Below are 23,568 nucleotides of genomic sequence, written 5' to 3'. Positions count from 1 at the left end.
GGATGAATAATAACATCATTATCGATACAATCAAATTTTTTTTCTCAATATAAATGAGTAAAGTATCTTTCATTCAACTAAAGTCATTAATTTTGAAAACTTCTTAAAATAATGCTCCATAAAATTCATGCCAAATTAGATTATAAGAATCTAGTTATTATTTTGAAAAAGAAGCATTTTATCGAACACCATGAGAGCACATTAAGTAAGTTTATTTCTCTTTATTAAACTCAATGATAGTTTTTTAACTTGTAAAAAGAAAAAAAAAATTGAATAGATCAATGAAGTATGTTATTATTCAATGAAAATTCAACAAGAACACACCTTTATGTCGAGTAAGCCTAATAATGAGATAGGTTTTTGAGCTAATTATATATATTTATAAAATCTGATCAATTTAAAAAGTTACAACAATAAAATTAAATCTCGTTTTGCACTCATCATGAATGAAAAAAATATGAGGATTCATGGAAGGGATCCAAATAATGAAATAATTTTAGTAAGACTCCAAATAATGATATAATTCATGATAATGGTAGTGAGATTTGAGTATGGTCAAGTAAGTGTTCCATTACTAAAATAAAATACTTATACTACGCAGTATCATGTTTATTGTATTGGGTATATTGTTGAGAAAAAAGGTAAATTAGTACTTTCTAATAGAATTTGAATAGAGCATGTGTTAAGGTAGTGGAATCTAATGTGAAGATAAGTTGTGCTCGAGGATGGTAATACTATCATGGTTCGCATCAATACTCCCCTGCATTGGAATAACTCAAATCCTTTGAGTGGGCAGAAGTGATAGGTTTGTCTGGCAGTTAGTATTTATGAATGTTGGCGATATTGAAGGTAACGAAAGTGGGCATATTGGCTAGCTAGTAGATCAATGGTGTAGGCATTATCGTTGATCTTGTGAATATTTGGAATGGGCCCAAATTTTCTTGGACTAAGTTTAGAATCATTGTAGGGTGGGAAGCATTCTCTCCATAAGCGAAGCATGACCAATTCGCTATGGTGGGAATCTTGATTGCAATGGTAACTATCAGCATGATGTTTGTACTTGGTGTTGGCTTCTGTTAATTTTAGTTTGATAACCTTCAACATAGCAGATAATCGCTGGGTTGTTTGAGCTGCAAAAGAGCTATGGTACTTGGGAAGAATAGCAATGTCTACAAGGTGATTAGGTATTTCAGTGTAAACAATTCCAAAGTGGCACTTCCAAGTAGATCCGTTAGGCATAGAGTTGTAAGCGAATTTTGCTTGACCGAGCATTTCTTCCCGTTGTTTTGGCTGTTGTTATGCTAAACAACGCAACATGTTTCCAAGTGTTCTATTTACTACTTCAGTCTGGCAGTCATTTTGGGGGTGGTAGGCTGAACTGAGCTTGACTTTAGCATTTAAATGTTTCCACGACTCATGCTATAAGTGGCTAAAAAATTTGATGTCTCGATCAGAGGTGAGACTGCGAGGCAACCCAAGTAAATGGATGATCTCCTTTAAAAAAAAAGATGAGCAATGTTAAGGCATTAAAGATTTTTTGCAAGGAATGAAGTGAACCATTTTGGAGAAGTGGTCGACCACAACCATGATGGAACTAGGCGCCCCTCCCCCCCATTTGGTGCGTGGAAGTCCTCGCACAAAATTGAGACTCAAGTTTTCCCAAATGGAGTCCAAAACGGGTAGTTGAAGATTGAGACCAGTATTTAGCTGAATTCTTTTTTATATTTTGTAAACAAAGAAACATTCTATGAAGTGTGATTCATCGCGACGTAAGTGTGGCCAAAACAAACATGCTTGTAACTTAGCCACTATGCAATCTGTGCCCACATGAGCTGCCATGCCACCACAATGTATTCATTTGGTAAGCTAAGGTCTCCATGATGATTGAGGTATGCAAAGGCAATTACCTTTAAAGAGGAAGTCATGCCTTAATGTGAAATCATGAACATGATGTTTTTGAATGCATTGCGCCCAACTTTCAGCAAAGTTTGGATCCGTTCATTTAGATCTTTTAAGGTTTGTAATCCAATAATCTTCGTTTGAAGTTGAGTGAGCAGGGCTGTCTAGCGGTTTAGTACGTCCATAGCTATGTTGGATTTTCCTACTTTATGTTGGAGGGCAAAGGTAAATTATTAGAGAAAAACTATCGAGCGTTTGTGCATTTTGTTGATGTGTTTTTATTATTGATGTATCAGATTGCTTGATTATCAATGCAGAATATAAAATCCTGGTGCAAAAGGTAGTGCTCCCACTATTTTAAGAACCGAATGAAGGCATATAGTTCTTGCTCATAAGTGGGGCACCTTTGTCAAGCCTCGCTTAATTTTTTGCTGAAGAACTCAATTGGTCTTTGCTCTTGCAATAGGATAGCACCGATTCTAATAGCAGATGCATTTATCTTGACTATGAATGGCTTATCAAAATATAGGAATGCCAAAATTGACGTTGAGCTTATGGCATCAAAACTTCGTTGTTGAGCAGGAGACCACTTAAATGAATGAGATTTCAAATAATATGTGATTGGGGCCATTATTATACTAAATCCTTTAATAAATCGCCTGTATAAATTGGCTAAACCATGAAATCTTTGTACGTCAAATAAGGACTGTGGAGTGGGCCTTCCATGATAGCAAATACCTTACGGGGGTGTTGACCTCATTTTGTATAATTATTTTTGGGAAAAATACAACAATCATTATCGTCATTCTCAAATGATCGAAAATGATTGATATTTTCTTTCTTTGGAGAGATATATCAATTATTATCGTAACTTTGATTATGAAATTAATGATTTCCTATCCAAGTTAGCATAGTCAAATGATTTTGAATTTTGACTACGATAATTTGGATAGTTTTAAAGTTTTGGAATATGAACCAGTTAGTGAACAATATCTTCTCTATATGAGATGATATATTGTTCCTAATGTTGTGTTAGATTTCAAAATTAAAGTTTGAATTTAATATTCCCAAAAATAATTAAATATTTTCAAAATTAATTATATATTTAAATATACTTTTCAATCAAAACAGGGGGTCCATATGAGCTCTTTCATGTGAGACCCAAGAAAATAAATAGTAAAGTTTACAAATTCATATTTTGGAAGATTTAGAAACAATTGGTTGCTACAAGACATTCCAAGATTTGTTTCAAGTGGTCTAAATGTTCATTCATGGAAGTGCTGAAGAATAAAATGTCAGCAAAGTATACAATGAAAAAGTTGCTGAGGTAAGTTTTGAGAATATCATTCATAAGCTTCGTGAAGGTGGATGATGCCTTACATAGGCTGAAGAGCATGACCTTCCATTAATGTAATTCTTCTTGTGTCTTGAAAGTCGTCTTCCATTTGTTGTCGGCGCATAGGCAGATTTGATGGTACACACTTTTCAAATTATGTTTAGAGAAAATAGTGGCTTTGGCTAGCCGATCTACGATGTCACTCAAACTAAGAATTGGAAACTGGTATTTACCATAATCTTATTGATTGCTCGGTTATCAACACATAGCCTCCACTTCCTATATTTCTTTGGAATAATCAGTTCAAGTACTACACATGGGCTTAGACTGTGTTGAATTAGCTACTTCTGCAACATATCATCAATAATTGCTTGTAAGATAGAATGTTTTATAAGACACATATTATAATGAGGTATGTTTGATAAGGTGGCACTGTGGATAAATTCTATCTGATGTTGAATTGATCACAATGGGGGTAGTATTGCTGGAAAGTCTTAAGGCACGATATTAACAAACTTAGCGAGTAAGTCTTGAATTTCCTTGGAGTGAACTAGGGATGGTAGACCAGCACAAGGGCTAGCTGCCCCTAGCATCAACATTTCAGTGGAGTAGAGATTTAATTGTAATAAGGTCTATACCGAGATAATACACACTTCTGGACTAGGGGCAATATTCCTATGCGTATTCCCCAGGGAGCTGGGTATAAGACATATCTTATTATTTTACCACTCGAAGGAGTATATGTTTGCTTTACAGTCGTAGATGGCCCCGCTGTCATATTGCCATGGTCTTCCAACTATGAGATGACATACATCCATCTTAAGAATATCACAAAGAATTTTACTCGTGTGGTTATTCCCAATAGAAAATGTAATAAAGCACATTTCAAAGACAATAACCTCCATCCCCTTCTTGACCTAGCTAACTTATAAGGTTGCGGATTTTTTGTAGTTTTGAGTTGTAGAGTATTAATTGTCAAACGTGAGATGATGTTCTTGGTGGTGCCACTATCTATTAGTATATTATAAACCTTTCTATTGATTGTGCAATGGGTGTGAAAAAGGGCATGGTGCTGAGAACTGAGAGGTTGTCGCGATGCTAATAGGAGTTTCTCAACAACAACAACTATAGGTTCACCCTCATACTCGCAACTCTTCAACTTCTTGCTATGCTTCTGCATCAAAAGTTGTTTGGTGGTTTTCTTGCTCTCTGTCTATAAACTGAATTTGTTGGCGCCTTGGACATTCATTAAACTTAAGTCTGGGTTGAAAACACCGAAGCACTTTAAGATTGTGGGTTTAATGTAGGGATTTTCTTAGGAGTTAGCTTTTAATTTGGGCTGCACTTTTGAATTGGGAGGTGGATTGGAAGGTTTTTGGGTAGTGTTTTGGAGCTTGGGCGCTACAGGAGTATTCTTTGAGGGATATGTGACATGGTCATAATATTGTTGCCTTTTGGGGTATCACCGATTGGGACATTGGAGTTGGAATTTAGCTTTGAGTGGAAAGGTTACTGCCTGGGACAACAACTTGACCAAGTTGAGCTCTAACTTATCTTGTATGGTTTCTCAAAGTCCTCCAATTTTACGAGCAACTAATTGATTCTCAGTGTCATTGAAATTATTTCTTGCACTAAGGAGATAAAACTCATGTGTACTCGTTTATGATTCTAGTCTCTTATGTACAATATTAATACTTAATGTAGAGCATCTGTCCAACATCTGTTGGTGAAAAGTAACCCCTAAGCAGCTGTTTTATTCTATAACAGCTGCGGACATGACCCTTTACCTTCCCATCTCCGAGTCTACAATAACTGAAGCCACCAAGCGCTAGCTCCACCTTTCAAGCGGAAAGCAACATAGTTCACCTGTTTGTCAGGGGAGATCTTCATAAACTCAAAGAAGGTATCAACCTCCCTTTCCCAGTCGAGGTAGTATTCGATGTGGATGCAACCATTAAAATAAGGGATATCCATATTCACACAAAATTCGCTTTGCCCTATGGGAATATCCACAGTTCTCTTAGGTCGGCTGCAATAATGGAATTGTTCATCATCTATAAACTTGGAAGTTTCCCTATGACCACGGATTGCAACATATTCATCAAAATTAGAGACATCCGAGAGGATAGTGGGTATTCGTCTTCTCATCTGCTCAGGCGGTGATGGAGCTCGCTGAGCCATAGTTGCTGGCACCCGAGGGGCGGTTTGTCTGGAGCATGTGTGTCACAGGAATGTGGTGTTGCATTTTCATCTTCATTTCAGCAGAGAAAAAAAAAACTCTGTCGTAAGCTCATCCAATCATTGAGTGATGTTAACTTATGCAACCCACAAAGCGTCTAAACTCTGATGATCATCAAGAGTTGGGTGTCTACTTCCTTCCGCCATTTCTCCTTACCTGTTATGATACCATTCTGATGAAGCACAAAAGTAGAGGAAAGTTTAAGGAAGTAAGAGGCACAATAACAAGGTAATATTTTTTGTATATGATCTTCCAGTACTAAAATAAAATACTTATATTATACAATATTATGTTTATCGTATTGTGTATACTGTTGAGAAAAAAAAAAGGTAAATTAGTACTTTCTAACATAATTAGAATAAAACATGTGCTAAGGTAATGGAGCCTAATGTGAAGATAATTTGTGTTGGACCATGGTAATTGTATCATAATCTGCATCAACTGCATTAGGTAGATTCTTATTTCATGTTGATGAAGGCTCGAGCGGAGCGGTAGAGCAGTCGATCAAGTGAGTCCTCATAGAGAAGCAACAGAACAGATGAACTGTGAATCCGAATAGGAGAGTCACAAATGTAAAGTTGAGACATCGAATGTGTTTGTAGTCAAAATGAGTATCTTGATGTGAGGAATTCAATGAACCTAAGATAACTCAATTTTAATATTATTAAGATACTTAAATACTAAAAGAAGTTTATGAATTAACAACATATGTCAACTATCCATCAAAGTGTTAGGAGATTTTTACTAAATTATTAAGATGTCACTCTAAGAAATTTTATATATATATATCACACGACTACTATCATCCAACCATCATTACCCAATCATAGTTAGGGGTGCAAATGTGTCAAACTGGATGAAGTTTGAACTTGATGAAACTCAACTTATTAGCTTGAAAAATAGCTTGAATAAAGTAGATATTTAGAATATCATAATTAAATAAATTATATTGTTTTAACTGGATCAAACCCCATAATTTATGGAAAGGGACAATAAATCAATAAGTTTATGATAAGTCTTGGTGTTGATGTTGGGAGTCAGAATTGGTATCAATGACATACATCATTGTCACAGGTGATAGGGTATGTGTTGAATCATGTTTTATCTGGTGGATGATGTCGTGCCATACTTTGTGCCACCTGCGGACCAATAGCTTGATGGTAAAGGTGATGAAATCATAATACAAGAGAAAAAGAGGAAGATGATGAGAGAAGATGTGAATCAAGACAAAAGTTTATCATATAAGCCAAAATGTATAAGAATAATGGATGTGAGGGCTCTGTGCTATAGATCTTAAGCTATGAAAAAAGGGAAACATTATAACATGTCTTTCTCCTTAAATGCGGGAGTTATAAAAAAAAAAGAGATATATCTAAGAGAGATGTAGATATCTTATGCTCTCTACTTTTTTCTCTTTATCTTTTCTCCACCTTTTTCTCTTTTTATTTCCTTCTCTCTCTCTCTCTCTCTCTCTCTCTCTTTTTTAATGTCTATGCCCCTTCTCCCTTTTATAGGGCTTAAGGAGTTACCATGGATATGTATGAAATATAATAGTTCTCTCATCCATCTTTGATGTAGCTCAATCGTCCATGTCAAGTGAAATGGAAAATACAGTGAAAGGGAGCGTGAGTCAGATGGATTGTGGATTGAGTTAGAGTTAGTAGGTAGTCAGTCTAAGGTTGCCCCATTGAGGTAAAAGGGGAGAGTCGGTCTAAGGTTGCCCTATTGAGGTAAAAGGGGAGAGTAGTATCTGGATGTAGTTGGGAGTTTAGGCCAACGTATAACAAGAAACCAATATGAGGTTGCCTATTAAGGTGAGAGGGTGAGTAGTGTCTTATGCAGTCGATCTTATTGCGAGGGAAGTCTAGTGGGTTAGATAGATGTTGTTAGCTTAGTCATTGTCGTGTTTCACATGGGGAACTTGACTCTGGCCGTGATGGATAAATATTTGTCTAAATGAGAAAGAAACTTCTGAGTTCATCCTCGCTTGGGGGTGGGGGAAATAGAAGATTGACTCGTTTAATAAACTAATCAGGTGGCCGGTTTAAAATTCTAAGCCATTTATTAACCCGTGAATTCTATTTTGACTCAAAAGTGACTTATTTAAATTTTTTTCTTAAATTCTTTTGCTTATTGATATTTTTTTATTTTCATATTATTTTATCTAAATTCTATAATTAAAAGTTATAATAAAATAAATAAAAATGGGTTATCTACTTAGGTTTGGGCGGATCGGTTGACTAGCGGGTCGGTTTCAAGTCCATCACTTTGACATATTTATTAAATGAGTCAAATTCAAATTGATCAAATTTGGATCAAGTTGGACCCAAATTAAACCCGTTAACCCATTTTAACAATCTTAAATAGTATAAGAAGATTTAGGCTTCGTTTGGGACGGCTTTCTTTCTGCTTTTTAAAGCAGCTTTCTAGTACAAAATATTTTTATTTTGTACTAAAAAGCTGCTTTAAGAAGCAGAAAGAAATCCGTCCCAAACGAAGCCTTACATACATACCACTTTATATAAAGCTATTTTATATTTAATACCTAAAATTTTAATATTTTATACCAATAACCCATAGATCAAATATGAGTGTAAGAAATAAAATATTAAAATTTATAAAATGATATAACTGGTATGAATGAAATATATGAGTGAGATATTTGATATTAAAATTATTTAGGGGCGATGGATATAAAATATTAAATATTTAGGGGTATATATGTAAATCTAACCTAATATAAATATGGATAGCTTGGCTTTAAGAGTTTAGATAACAGGCGTAGATTTACTTCAGCTCGGCGAATCGAAGCAGCGGAAAGGCGCGGTCGTATCTCTCGGAGCCTGTCCCCTCACTTTTAGGGTTTCAGTTCTTCTCTTGCCGCCGCTAATATGAGGTAATGTTGGTCCGACATGGAGATCGCTCCGGAAGAAAGTCTATCTTTGTTATTCATGTTTGATGACCGCTAACGATATCTGTGTATGGTGTGCTTAGGGTTTTATTAGGGTTTTGTCTTTTGCTACTTTTGTTGTTTTTGGTTGATTGTATGAGGTTTTAACAGCTAACACGATGGGTACAGCGGATTTTAATGCTGAAGTTGTCAGTTTCATGTCGTGTTACCTATTTTGCGGTGTTTTTCATGGAGCGTCGTTCGGCGTAGGCTAGGGAAAAGTAGAAAGTAAGCGCTTATGGAGTTTGAGTTGACGAAGAGATGAAGACGATGCTTTCCACTGTAAAAAGTGGTTAATTACAGCTTTAGTTTCCTTACTAGGCATCCCCAGCGTCATTGGTTCGTCGTCCATGTTTCCTTCTTAGGTTTTAGAGAGTTATTGCTAGTTCTTTTTTTGGTTTGCAATTGTAGTCACTTGCTATAGGTATGAAAGAGAAATATAAGATTGACTTTCCTTGTAACTGAATATGAAATAAATCAAAATTTGGTATTTTGGCATTTGTATGTTCCCCGGAGGGTATCCATTGGATTTTTTTATAGATTTCTAGTAATCTCTGAATGAGACACGCAAGACTTGGTATTGATCATTGTTTTTCTTTGCCATACAACAAGTTTTTATCTTCTCAAATAAATAAATACTTGTGGGTGTGTCCTCAAATTAATGTTTTCCTATTATCTTTTAAAGCATCTTCAAAATTTCGAGTAAGACTGCAAGCCTTGTCTCCGCTATCTGTAAATACCCAAACTTTAACTCATGTAACCTTAATAAAATTGCTTGTTTTTCAAACTTTCGTTTATGAAAAGAAGGTTTTTCATTAAATTCTTTGTGTTTTTTTTCACTCTGCAGATTTCTTCTCATGTAGATCTCTTCATCTCCATTTTTCTTATATGTTTTGTCATTGTTTGATGTTTTAAGCAAATCAATTCCTTTGGGGTTTGTTCTAACCATAAAACTGTATATATACCTTTCACTTTTTCTCTAAAAACTTGGTGCTTATGGTTCTAGATTTAACTTTTTAAGATCAAAAGCAAGATTTCTATCTAAATCATAAAAATAGCTAACATACTTGCTTGTAAAATCTTAACCAAGCATTACTAATATGTTTTCGCATTCTTTCACATGCTTATTCTTTTTCTCATGTCCTCTTAATGCAAGCAGCGATACTTAGATTTCTTAAGCCATGGAATGGAACCATCATGGGGGCAATTCATGCATTTTTAAGCATGTTGTGGATGTAACTTTACTAGGGTTTCTGAAGAGCTAAATTTGATACGGCTACTCAATATCTTATTCTGGTCCTTTCAATTTAGCTTTGTACATGGATGCTTCTAAAAATGCTATGAAGTTTTTTTTTTCTTACATTTTATTATAATCATCTTTCAGTTTCTCATGCCTATGAATCCCAGTAGTGATATTTAATTCTGCAAAGTAATATGGAATGGAGGAATTATGGGGGCACCATATGATGCTTGTTTATATTGTTGATGTGACCTAGTCAGGATGCATAAAGTGCTACATTTAATACTTTTAATAACTATCTTGACAAGATATGGATACCTATTATATGCAATGATTTAATACTGACATGTAGGTATTGATGGTCCTTTCCAAATTTTTTCGGAATGCCAATGATCTAGAATTTAGTATATAGAGTAATTTTTTTTAATCATAAATGAAGAGATTCTAAAACATTTATTGAAATTATAATCAAAATTGCAGTGGAATATTGGAATGGAAAAGTTGAGTTTCAAAAACTTTAATTAAAAAAGTGAGTGCATGTCTGCATGATCTACATTTAGGTTAATTTTACTTGCTCTTGATTAGAATTAGAATGAACGTTTGATCTTCCTTGGATAAACCTTACCTGAACTTTAATTAACTTGACCCAAGAATCAACTTGTGTGAGCCGGCCAATCGTCATTGGTTCATTGTCCATGTTTCCTTCTGTATAACCATCTGAGAATATTAAGCCTGTGTTTGAGGTTAAGAAGTTTGAGGAGATTTTTGAGAAAGACTGCAGAACCTTGGGATTGAATATAATGCAGTGGCATGAGTTATTTGTTCAAGAAATGCAACATGCTTTTGTCTCAATAACCTTTCTTCCTTGTAATCTTTAATACGTGTCATTGAAACACGTTACCGCTACAACTTGAGTGATTACATGGAATAACATTACTGGCTAATTATATTTATTCAACTATCAGTTTTTTTGGGGGTAGGGAGAGCGCTCAAATCTAGCACACTGTAAACTTCAAATTTATTTCAAATCAGTGTGCAATGAATTCGAGCGCATAACTACCGGTTTTAACACTTTAGTTTTTAGAGAGTTATTGCTAATTCTTTTTTTAGTTTGCAACTGTAGTCACTTGCTACAAGTACGAAAGATAAATATAAGATTGACTTTCTTTGGTAACTTACAACAACAATAACAACATCAAGCTTTTATCCCACTATGTTGGGTCAGCTACATGAATCCTTTTTCTCCATTGTGTCTGGTTAAGAGTCAAATTCTCTTTTAGATCTAACAAAGAAAGGTCATTTCTAATATTTTCTAACCAAGTCTTTTTAGATTTTCCTCTACCTTTCTTAACATTTGTTAAATCTAATAGATATACTCTCCTAACCGGTCATCGGATGACCACCGTTTTATGTGATGGGATAAATAGAAATTTGGTATTTTGGCATTTTATATGCTTCCCTGAGGAGATATCCGTTAGATTTATTGTATATTTCTAGGAATCTCTAAATGAAACATGCAATAATGGGTACAGATCGTTGTTTTTCTTTGCCAATTTCATGTTTTTATCTTCTCAAAGAATTACTTGTGGGGGTTTCTTCAAATTAATGTTTTCAGATCATCATCTTAAGTATTTTAAAAGTATTTAGTAAGACTGCAAACTTTCTCTCACTGTTTGGAAATAGCTGAACTTCAACCTATGTAACCTTAATAAAATTGCACCATTTTTAAACTTTCTTTGATGAAAAGAATGCTTTTCCTTAAATTCTGTGTATTTTTTCACTTTGCAGATTTCTTCTTGTGTAGGTCTCTTCATTTCCATTTTTCTTGCATCTCGTCTTGGTTTGATGTTTTAATCAAATCATTTCGTTTGGGCTTTATTCTAACCAGAAAACTAGTGTTTATGCATCTAGATTTATAACTTGTTTAGATCAAAAGCAAAATTTCCAGCTAAATCATAGAAATAGCTAATATATTCTCATGTAAAATCTTAAATCAAGCATTATTAATGTATTTTCTCGTTCTTTTCACATGCTTATTCTTTTTCTTTTTCTCATGTCCTATTAATCCATTTAGCGATATTTAGATTTGTTAAGCCATGGAATGGAATCTTCAAGGGGTACTGGGGTAGTTTATGCTTTTTAAGCATGTTGTGGATATAACTTTACTAGGATTCTTGAAGAGCTAAATTTGATCCTTCTACTAAATATCTTATTCAGGTCCTTTCATTTTGTCTTAGTACATGGATACTTCTAAAGATGCTATGAAGTTTTTTTTTAATCCCATTCACATTATATTCATCTTTCGGTTATGCCTATGAATCCAAGTAGTAATATTTAATTCTGCAATGTAATATGGAATTGAGGAATTATGGGGGCACCATATGCATGTTTATGTTGTTGAGCTGACCTAGCTAGGATGCATAAAGTGCTATATTTAATACTTTTTATAAGTATCTTGACAAGTATATGGATAATTCTCATATGCAATGATTTAAAATTGACATGTAGGTATTGACGTTCCTTCCCTCTTTTTGAATGTCAATGATCTAGAATTTAAGATATAGAATAACTTTTTTTAACCATAGATGAAGAGATTGTAAAAAAATTATTGAAATTCTAGTCAAAATTGCAGTGGAATATTAGAAATGGTAAACTTGAGTTAGCAACTTATATTAAGAAAGAGAGTGCATGGTCTATATTTAGGTTAATTTAATTGCACTTGATTAGAATTAGAATTAAAACTTGCTATTGGAATGGATATTCCTTGGATAAACCTTACTTGCTCTTAATCAACTTGACCCAAGAATCAAACTTGCGGTTGCCAGCCCATGAAGCAAGCCAGCTGGTCTCATGATACCCAAGGGTATGAACTCTGTTTGGGTTCATTGATTGTTTTTTTTTTTTCATTTGAATTCTATGCTCTTATCTTGTTCCTAGATTTTAGACTAATGAATAGATCTTTCCTTGTATTTAGGAGTTGCTTATCTAAAATCTAGAAAAGTTGGTTTAAGATTTTGAATTTTGGAGATATGTTGATATTCTTTTAATTAATATTTTGAATCCCTTTTTGTTTTGTAATTGGCGTAATTTTTGTTGCAATAGAAATCAAATTCCTGTTTTGAAATGTCGTATCTAAGTTTTCTCTTTCCTCGACTTCTTTCTTCCTCTCCTCACTCTGTCTTTCTCCCCTAATTGACAGCTCCTATCCCAGGGATAGCAGTTGTTGGCCCTTTCTCCTTTCTCTCTACCTCAAATTTCTCCATAAACCAAGAGCTTACAGATTTGCCTAGAAGGTATTGATTGATAAAAATATATATATTATTACCAGTAATTTTACTGTTTGTACAACAAAATTCTTCCATCAAAGAGGAAATTGCAGCTGAGAGAAAAAGTGGAGGAGAAAAAAAATATCCATGCACTTGTCTATAATTCCCTCCAACTCTTATAACTTGTATCTAGGACTCTTAGTTGCTTGATTCCTTAGGATTTGGATCACAGATAGAATGAGTCACTCAATTGATAGATTGTGTTTGAGAAACATATAGAGGTAGTATGCGTCGATTTGTAATATCATTTTGAATTTGATTGTATTTGTTTTACATGAGCTTCTATTTAATAATAGGAGAGAATAACAACCTTTAACTATTAATTCTATTTTCAAGTAGTTGGGGACCTAATTTAAAAATAAATAGAATTAATGTGGAAGGATTTGGTGACCTAACTTAAAAAGAAATATTGTAAATGGCATTGGTTAAAATTTACTTCAATGTTTGATTAATATTATATTTTATTCAGTTTTACATAAATAAAATGCACAAAAATGCCTATTGTATGTGCTTTTCTAAAACCTAATATTAGGTGTTCCATTATTGTAGTCGCCATCCTGAGGTCAAGTGGGCCCAAAGGTCCGACAAGATCTACCTTACTATTCTCTTAGCCGATGCAAAAAATGTTCAGATTAATCTTGAGCCAGATGGTGTTTTCACCTTTTCTGGTACAACTGGTTCTGACAATGTCCTGTATGAGGTGAAACTGGAGCTCTATGATAAAGTAAATGTAGAGGTAAGGTTTATATCGTGCAAAAAATATAATTATCATATTTCAAGTTCATCACCTCTTTACACTTATATTACTCTTTTTTCTAGGCAAGCAAACTAAACACTGGCGTTAGAAGCATCCTCTGTGTTATCGAAAAAGCAGAGAAGGGGTGGTGGAAGAAGCTACTGCGCGGTGATGGAAAGCTACCTCACTACATTAAAGTTGACTGGGATAAATGGGCGGAAGAAGATGAAGATGATGGTTTGTTCTAAAACTTCTATTTATTCTTTTACATGATATAATAAAGAATAATAATGTATGATTTGAATGACTGGAAACATGACATGAAAAATACAGCTGTAGGGGAAGAACGTTGATGTCTTTTGGAGCATTTTAAAAGCGCGACAGAGTTTATTTTCAAATAAACACAATTATGTTTCCATATTTATTGCTTTATGAATCAAATATTTTTCTGTGATGATAAACTATGTAACATTAGAAGTCCTCCATGTAGACTTAAACTTTTTTCCCCTTTTGAATTCAAATTTTTTTTTTCTTGCATGAAAAACAGGTAAATGCATTCGACACAGTCTTGATCCTTTTTTAATTTTTTTTTTTTTGGTGTGTGTGTGTATTTGGTCTTCTTAGATGGTTTGGTCATATATGTGAAAAGGTTGGAGTAGCTCCAGTGGAAGATAAGATTAGAGAGAGTCGCCTTAGATGGTTTGGTCACATTAAACGGAGGCCTTCCGATGACCCGGTTAGGAAAGTTGAGGTATTATATTTGACTTTTGTTTAAAATGATAGAGGTAGACCTAAAAAAACTTGGTTAGAAAATATTATAAATGATCTTTCTTTATTATATTTAAATGATAATTTGACTTTTAACCGGACACAATGGCGAAAAATGATTCATGTAGCCGACCCCATGTAGTGGGACAAAGGCTTGATGTTGTTGTTGTTGTAGTAGTTGGTCTTCTTGCTTCTGCGATTGTTTCTTTGTCTAATTTGGTTGATTATATTAGTTTCTTTTTCTGGGAACATAACCTTACTTTTTTTTTTTATTTTGTGTCAGGTCCTACTGCCACTGCTGATGACTTTGGAGGGATGGACTTTTCGGTAAACTTACATGTTTTTTTTTCTTTTAATTTTGATCTTTTAGTTTTTGAGGTTTGCCATAGTTAATGTGTGCATGCCTTTTTTTCTTACAGAAATTTGATAATATGGGTGGAATGGATGGTGATGACGATCTTGATGTTAGTGATGATGAAGGTAATTACTGACACCCATCTTTGAACTTGATGTATTTTGTTTTTTTGTGTTTGCGTACATTTTTTATTGTTTTCATTGGAAATATGTTGCCTTATGAGCATTTGTGAAGTGATGGCCAATTAGTTGTGTGAGTCAAAGGCAACCGTAAACTTTTCAATCTCATCTTTTTTGAGTAGTAAGATTTATATCTAGGGATTTTTTCCCTTTTTTTGTTCTAATTTTGTGTTCCCTTAACCATTTTTTGGCATTTGCAAATAAGAATAAAAATGTTGTCCTAGGATTAGATGTAGGCATTTAAAGAACACTAACAAATTTTTTTTTAGGGTAAGATTCAAGAATATTATATTGGAAAGAGTAGATAGTGATATTAAGAATGTTATAAAGTATGTGCTTGGCATATCAAAAAGAAAAACTCCTAATCGTTAAAATAGTTGGTGAATCAAAATGTTAAAAAAAAAAAAAACTTTATTATAAAAACTGGTCTAGATGTAAAATCTTGAAAAAATTGGGAAATATATAAATGAACTCTGGAAGAAGTTAGAAATCAATATTCAATGAAAAAAATATAGCTTTTAATGATTTATGTAATATATTAGATATTGCGGAGGGCAAAAAATTTACGTATAAGTTAGCCAAGGAAATAGATAGGAGAATTAGCAAATTAGTTCAAGTGAAATGCATGAAAATGAAGATTAAACATAAATTAATATCATTAAATATTTAACCGTAATGTTAAGGTTAAGAAATACTCTAATTCTTTAGATTTATGTAATAACCATTTTCCTCAAAATTTTCCTGTATTCTTCACTCTTCCATCTCTTTCTCCTGTTATGTCTGTACGTGAGGAATTTGATTGAAAGAAAATGAAAAGTGTTTTAAAGCTTACAATCAATGGATTTGAATTCATAATGAACCCAAAATTATCGAGGTTTCATTTAATTTTCTTCTCTTTCAATCCAAATATTATCTTAGTTTCTTTCACATTCTCTCCTCAATCCTATTATTCTCCTTCTCACTTGATCCAACACCCTCTAAAATAGCTAACGTTACCCTTTAATGAGCTGTTGTGGGAGAAAGTTAAGTCATCCCTACCATTTGCAATGGAGGTGGAGCAAATGGCTGAATAATTGATACTGAAGTGGGAGGGATAGAGGAGAATGATAGGAAGTACTTGTAGATTTGAAGTATTTCCTATCAATCTTCAGAAAACAACGAGCTTCTACACAAAAATCCGAAAAAAATGAAAACATTAGATAATTTGTATTATTTGATGAAAGGGAAACGGAAAATATCAAGATACAATTGATCCTCTATTCGAGAGGAGGATCGATCTCTCCCAAATTTCTAGACGCCTTTAGAGCCCAAAAGAAAACCTAAATCTAAGAGATCTCAAATTTCAGCCAAATTCAATATGCCCTAATCCTCGAAAAGCAAAGTACTTAATACATACAAATCAAAAGAAAATCCTTTAACAGTCCCTACATTCAAATTTCCCTCCCAAATCCCTCAAAAATCCTTCCTATTCTGCTCTATGGGATCTGGCGGTTCTATCATTAGCACAGAGAGGCGGAAAACGCCTCTGTTTCTGCGGACCGGTCTAACAGAGAATTACCTCTCCTGGTTGGATCCTCTTGATTTAAGCTAGATTGTTATGGATCTCCATTCATTTGCAACGCACAGATTAACTTCTTCTTCCAAAGAAATGATCAAATTCTCAATTTCTCTGATATGATTCTTAAAAAACACATGAACTCCTAACTTATTGCCCTCATTATTTGCAGAGGCCGAAACTGCAAAGACTGAAGATGCCATTGAAGGTCTAGATGTGGAGAAAAAGGATGAAGAAGTTTCAGAGATCAAAGAAGAAACAGAAAAAGCTCCAAGCACCTGAAAAATCCTCAAGAACACTCTGTTGTGCCCTCCATTGATCTCTCATTACTGTGGTCCAGATATTATTAATACAGACAAATTTTAAGCTTTTGCCTTATTATTTCCTTTAAGATGGACATTTGTAGTTTCCCCCTCCCCAAAAAAAAAATTATGGATTTTGTGTGTGAACTATCTAACAGCTGGTAAACATAGTTGAGAGAGTTCTATTTATGAGGATGTTTGGTATTTTTCATTTCTGATTTGCTCTTTCATATGCTGTTCTGCAATGTAAATGCTTATATAATTTCCATTTTGGCTAATATTTTGCTTTGATAAGTTCAAATTCTTTTGTGATGGTAAAATGGGATTGTTTGATCCATCAATGTTGGTCATGCTTAATCAAATGTAGGGGATCCTTTATTGATTACTTTGGCTCAAAGTTGATCCTCATCAACATGATCAATCCAAGGAGATTGTGATATGTTCCATGGACATGATATCAAATTTGTTGATGTTCACTTATTTTGCACCATATGCAAAACCCTAATTGGTCGCCTTTGATTATCGGTCTATGATGAGTTCGACATCAATCTTCAATCATGATCACATTGATGTGTTGTCTTTACAATGAAAGACGCATTTTTAATGTTGAGGATGGAAGTAAATCATGTCAAAAAACATCATAAAAAAATTCATTATGAAAATGAGAAGTAATTATAGATCTTTCTTCTCTTGCTTGTATTTACTTCTCTGCTCGCGTACATCGTTCTCATTTCAAACACCAGAACATATGTCATTATGATGTTGTGCTTAAACATGCAGTGTTGTGATGTCAAATATAGATAAATATGGCGCTCTGCTTTCTGTTGTTTCTCCTAGTAAATTTTGCAACATTAGGATGCTTGAAAATACAGCGTCAGGGTGTTTTATGCTCATAAAAAAAAATCCTGTGCAGATCACTTGAACCCAAGCAAGGGAAGGATGAGCCCCCACCACCACAAGCATGAGAAATTGAATTGAGATTTGAGATTATATTATATCCTAATTGATCAACATAATTAAATTCTAAACAGAACTAACACAATGCACCAAAATAATTTGTGAAGATTGTGATACTATATTGGTCAAAACAACTATTATGATTTCATGACTTAAAATATTACATTTTCTTTAGCATTATCAAAAAATATATTGAGAATAAAAAGATAATATTATCATATCATGATTTAAAATGCTTCATTATCATTAATATCATAAAAAATAAGTGGCACACACAAATTTAAGGACTTCAATGATGATTTGATCATTCATTAAATACATCAAAAAATTTTTAATAAATAACTCTGATTACATAAGGAAAAAAAATCACAAATTAAAATAAAGAGAGAAATGGGCCACAATTGAATAAAATTTTTTGACACGTCAAATGCTAATAAATTAGCCCATAAAAAGTTCTACAAATTTTCCTAGACATTCAATTGTTGTTGTTGTTGAGTCTTAGGCTTCGTTTGGGACAATTTTTTTGCTGCTGCTTAAATAAACTTTCTAATAAAAAAAAAATTATACTAAAAAGCTGCTTTGAGAAGCAATAAAAAAGTAATCCCAAGGGTTTAGGGTTTAGAGTTTAGGATTCAGGGTTCCTTTGGAACAGTTTTCTCACTGCTTCTTAAAGAAGCTTTTTAGTACAAAATTATAATTTTTATACTAAAAAACATCTTTAAGAAGCAGTGAGAAAATCGTCCAAAACAAAACCTTATTTATCCTCCATTGCAATGATTCAACTTTGCATGAACTCTAATTGAACATTTAAATTTAATAATCATCTCTAACTTCTAAAATCATGGAACTAATAGTGATCTAAGCCAAAACATATAACATATTAAGAACTTTGTCTTCATAACTCTATTTGAAATCAATTTCCTAAGTACATCTACTATGACCTCAATTTTAGTTTATTGCATTCTCTTCACAGATCAAAATAACCTGTTTTGACACGTTTACTAACTCATGAAACGAAATTGATTCAAAAAGTTTTCCCAATGAGATTCTCCTATGATCTACCATACACACCTGTATAAAAGAACATAAATATAAAAGCAGTAAAATAAACGTTGCATATAGCAGCAAGAAGAAGCAGGATAAATAACCTGTTATTGTGTTACATGCTACAGGTAATTGAATCCTCTCCGCCCAACAGTTTCCTGTCACCTTTACAATATAGATGTCAGTGATTGAAATAAAATCATATAACAATCCCAGGAGAGTATTCATACCCTAAAAAATAAACCAGAAAACATATAATATAACACAATTATGAACAATAATGCTTCTCCCATTGAATCCTAACGTTTCTAAAGGAGAAATAAGGGAAGAACACTTTTTTAGATTTCCTTTTGTAAGCTGGAAAAGGCTGTTGGCTTTTCACAGCTTACAATGTTTGAAGATGAAGGCTTCGTCTGGGATTGCTTTCTTCCTACTACTTAAAGTCGTCCCTTTAAGAAGCAGTAAGAAAGTCGTCCCAAACGAAGCCGAAGAGATGGAAGCAAGGATAGAGAATTCAACTAGCTTCCAGGAAGCAATAACTGCATTCAAATGATTTTAGAAGCAGAATCACCACACCAAACCTTTTGTTCTCTTTTCAGTGTAGGCAGAGCTTAACCTGGAGTTTTCTGGTGTATCGACCTTATTTGGATTGCCAATCCTACTGTCTAAACTGGTTCTTGCGGCCTCTGGACGACTCAAAAGTTCTGGCATTTCAGACAAATATCGGCTCCCAATAGGTTTATTTTGCTCTGCATCATCTGGTTCAGTGGCCTTTGAGCTTCCTGCTGCCTTTCTTTTAGCAACATAAGAGACGAACTTTTTTAGGTGTTTAATGTATTCAGGGTAGAGCTCAAGGTTGCAATGGCCACCACCTTTCAGCCATAGGGGATCATATTTATGTTTGCTAAGCTCCCAGAGTCGCTTACCATGGGAGCAGTCCACAACATCATCTGATGTGCCCTGAATACAGAGTTTCTGATGTCAACAATTTTACCGGGAGAAAAAGAAAGTGATAGCAAATACTTGAGTTCGCAAGTAAGCCTAAGAGAAATACTTGAGTTCGCAAGCAAACCTATCACTAATTGGTAAAAAGAGCGAGAAATAATGCAAGATATCCAATGAAAACAATCCAAAAACAGTAGATTGTACTGTAGGAATTAAACCAAAAGCAAGAACAAACAAAGATACAATTTGAGAGGAGGATCGTTCTCTCTCAATCTCTAGACGATGAATTTAGAGCCCAAGACGCCAAGAAACTTCAAAGAAAATTCAAATCATGCAAAACCCAAACCCTTCCCCAAAAGAACCTAATTAAAGACAAAGGACAATTACAAATTTTTTAATCAGCCCCCCCCCCCTAATTCAAAAATTCCCTCCAAAGCAAATTTAATTAACAAGTGGGCCCCTAGGAGACTCCACTCCTCCCTCTCTCTTCCCTAGTTCCGCCCAATTTGGGCCGCCGGCTATACACCAAAACCGGTCCACTAGAGACCGGTTCAACCGGTTCAGGAGGAGTCGGCCTAACAGAAAGCAAGCATAAAAGTAGCTAGGACTCCATTATCATGATTGTATATATACTCTATTCTTACTTGTATCGAGTAAATCTTTCATTCATCACCAAAAAACATGTAATCTCAATAGAAGAAAACATTCTTTAATAAGAAAATAATTAATATAAAAAATCCGTTTTCAGTTCTAATGCCTTGCTCACAGATTTTATAGATATATTCTTCCATGTTGGAGCAAAGGACAATTGTTTAAATGGAGGAAACTGGGCTGTCGTTAGAAGTGCTTCTTTCTCAGAAGTATTTTTTATATTTTCAAAGGGGTCAGACTCTCCAAAGAGGGGCCCAACCCCACCGGGATAGATTTGAAGAACTTGATGGTTTGGAGGATTCCAACACTTAAAAAATGTCCTGAAGTCTACATCCTCTCTCCAAAATGATCAACAATATCAAATAGCTCACAGCATCTACTGACTGTTATGAGCATTATTCTTCCTAACGAGATTCACTGTATGTGACACTTAAGCCTGATTATCAAGTGGAGTACTTCTGCAACGAATTTACCACACATGATGGATGTGGCATCAAGACAGATTAACTGGAGGGTCTAACTATTGACGTCTCTTATAAGCTTTGTCACAAACATCATCCACCCACTTTTGACAACCATCTCCTCAAACCACTACTTCTATTGCGCACCCCTGCAGCAAAAACCTCATTAAAGAAGGATCATCATAAAAGTTTTCCCCTTGATTGTCCACTAGTTTTAATGTAAGCAACAAATGCATTAATATTCAAATCTGGGGATCATAATATTGCACGGGAAAAAAAAGAAAGTGAATTGAAACTTCTCTCGCTCTGAAGAGCATATAATACTACACATAATCTATAATCATTTTTAAATATACAAACTCTCTTATAACAGCAATAAAAAACATCAAACCTTCATCCCCCTACGTGGGGTTGGCTACATAAATTATTTTTCTCTTTTGTGTCTTATTAAGAGTCAAATTCTCATTTAAATATAATAATAAAATATCATTTCAAATACTTTCTAACCAAGTTTTTTTGGTCTACCTATATCTTTCTTAATATAGGACATATCTAATAGATCTACTCTCCTAATCGGGAAGGTCGACGTTTTACATGACCAATAAATCTAAGATGAATCTCTCTAATCTTATCTGCCACTGGAGCTACTCCGACCTTTTCATGTAAATATTTATTTCACATTCCATCTCTAAGTGTAAAACCACTCATCCATTTGACTATCCTCATCTCTGCAACACTCAACATAACTTTTTTGCTTCTCTTTCAATGCCCAACATTCTGCGCCATAAAGCCAAATGTGCAAACTCTCTTCTAAAAAATAAATTTATCTGCATGTGCTTGATGAGCATACTAGATGCTTGAATTTAATATTCAAGAATGGCACGAGGACAAAAAATAAGTTGAATGCAAAATTCACCTAGCTTGAGAGTCATGAAATTATCTTTTGAAAATGTGCAATCACCTTGAAATTTCGCAAAGCCTCTCTTTCCAAGATCAAATTCGCCTACTTAAGCAAATGAAGCTCTCAAACAAGCTTCTCTTCCTATACGGTTGAGTTGTAATCCTTATATTTAAAGTCTGATTACGATGAAGTTATGAGATCTTGATTGATTTTATCATCATTCACACATCACCCGCTTTAAGTGTATGGTTGTAAATTTCAACTGTAAAAATCCAAAATCCAAATCATAAAATTACTGCTGCTATACACCAAGTACTTAGTGCCTACCTAACGAAAAACCTTAATTAAAAGTTTTCTCTCATTATCAGGAGGGATAATTATCGATAGGGGTTTGTGCCTGTGGGAAGCCAAATCTCGAATCATAAAATTATCGCAAAATGAGAGCAAAATCTCTGGGTAGTGTCTTATTTAAAATCCAATCCGCCTTTTGAAAATTTACCCCGGACCTAATCCGTTAAAATTCTCCTCGTCGATAAAACAGGCACGACGAAGCCGGGCGCAAATTTTTGGAGCACACATTAAGAACTCTCCTAAATATAATATAAACATATCATTAAAACACTAGATGAATTTAACTTGGAATGAATGCAAATCAAGACGGGCATCTATTTATAAGAGGAAAGATGACTCCATTTGGGGTCTACCCGAGTAAAATGCAAGTTACATACAAATAAAGTAAATCATTTTGAAAAAAAACGTGAAAGATTCAAACTTGTGAACTCATAATCAGATTCGATACATGTGTATAGTGGATAGAATGCGAGTAATAATAAGTTTAAAAATAAAAATCATGTGCATATTATTAAGGCCATTCACGTCAACAATTGTTACATCATACCTAATCTTATGCAATTGCATTTGCGTGAATGGATTTCAAGCAAAACAGAATGGTTCAACATGTTGTACGTCACGGGTTGTACAAACACCCTAAGCGATGTGCATATTATGTAACACGTGCACACCCTATCGACAAATAGTATGTCCCCGAATGAGTAGTAAACCCCATGGATGAAAACTTGCTAAATGAGATAAAGCAGTGCGTTGTTGCACATCGCAGGTCATGCAAACATTTTGAAATTATGTTTATGACGTGTTAAATTACTAAAAGCAATTTTTTCTGCAAGATCTCTAAATTTATAGTACAAATGTACTGAGAGCATGCAAATGCAATGTGCAAACACGGAAAAAAATTGTAATTACTCTGTCAAGCCTACACCAATTTTTAAATTCACTGTTGACCTGTACAAAAAAAAAAAAAAAAAAATGTACAAAAAAAAAAGAGATCAAATCCTACCTACTCACTGCTGTCCCACGTCGAGCCGTTCGTCGCACGTCGAAGCCACGATCGAGGTCATTTCTCCCACGTCGCCTACATGACGCGTTCGCGTCGTTAAATAGCAAAGGGAAATGAGGCCTTCGGCTCGTTCGGTTCCAGCTCTTGCCAAGCATCCACTCCTCCGATCTTTCTCACCCCATCTCTTCCGTTGCTGTTCGGCTTTGTAGCTTCACAGAAGGCGTAGAGATCGCAAGCTCCATTCCTCCCGCTCCTTCGTAGCTGTCCGACCCCACTCGATCGACGACTTTCCCTCACTGGTTCGGAAACAACGAACGGGAGCTCGCCGGCTGTGAAGCTAGCTTTCTTCCTTTCACGCACTTCTTCGGCC

At 34.4% G+C, this 23,568-nt stretch overlaps 2 protein-coding genes across 2 annotated transcripts; one reads left to right on the top strand and one right to left on the bottom strand.

The window, feature by feature from the left end:
- Positions 1-8,233: 8,233 nt before the first annotated feature.
- LOC110093534 (uncharacterized protein OsI_027940) lies at positions 8,234-17,113 on the top strand. Its single transcript, XM_020818446.2, has 6 exons — positions 8,234-8,370; positions 13,540-13,726; positions 13,810-13,963; positions 14,778-14,821; positions 14,914-14,974; positions 16,756-17,113. Exons 1-6 carry the CDS (start codon positions 8,366-8,368, stop codon positions 16,863-16,865), a joined length of 561 nt encoding a protein of 186 aa, XP_020674105.1. The 5' UTR covers positions 8,234-8,365; the 3' UTR covers positions 16,866-17,113.
- Positions 17,114-18,696: 1,583 nt separating this feature from the next.
- On the bottom strand, positions 18,697-19,861 carry LOC110093535 (the record flags this gene model as incomplete). Its single annotated transcript, XM_028694294.1, has 3 exons — positions 18,697-18,913; positions 18,991-19,044; positions 19,468-19,861. Coding segments are annotated over 3 exons (468 nt in total), but the record flags the coding sequence as incomplete, so codon positions are not given.
- Between the last annotated feature and the right edge of the window lie 3,707 nt (positions 19,862-23,568).

Source organism: Dendrobium catenatum, unplaced genomic scaffold, assembly GCF_001605985.2.
Source record: "Dendrobium catenatum unplaced genomic scaffold, ASM160598v2 fragScaff_scaffold_450, whole genome shotgun sequence".
Lineage (NCBI taxonomy): Eukaryota > Viridiplantae > Streptophyta > Magnoliopsida > Asparagales > Orchidaceae > Dendrobium > Dendrobium catenatum.
This window is presented reverse-complemented; position numbering and strand designations above follow the sequence as displayed.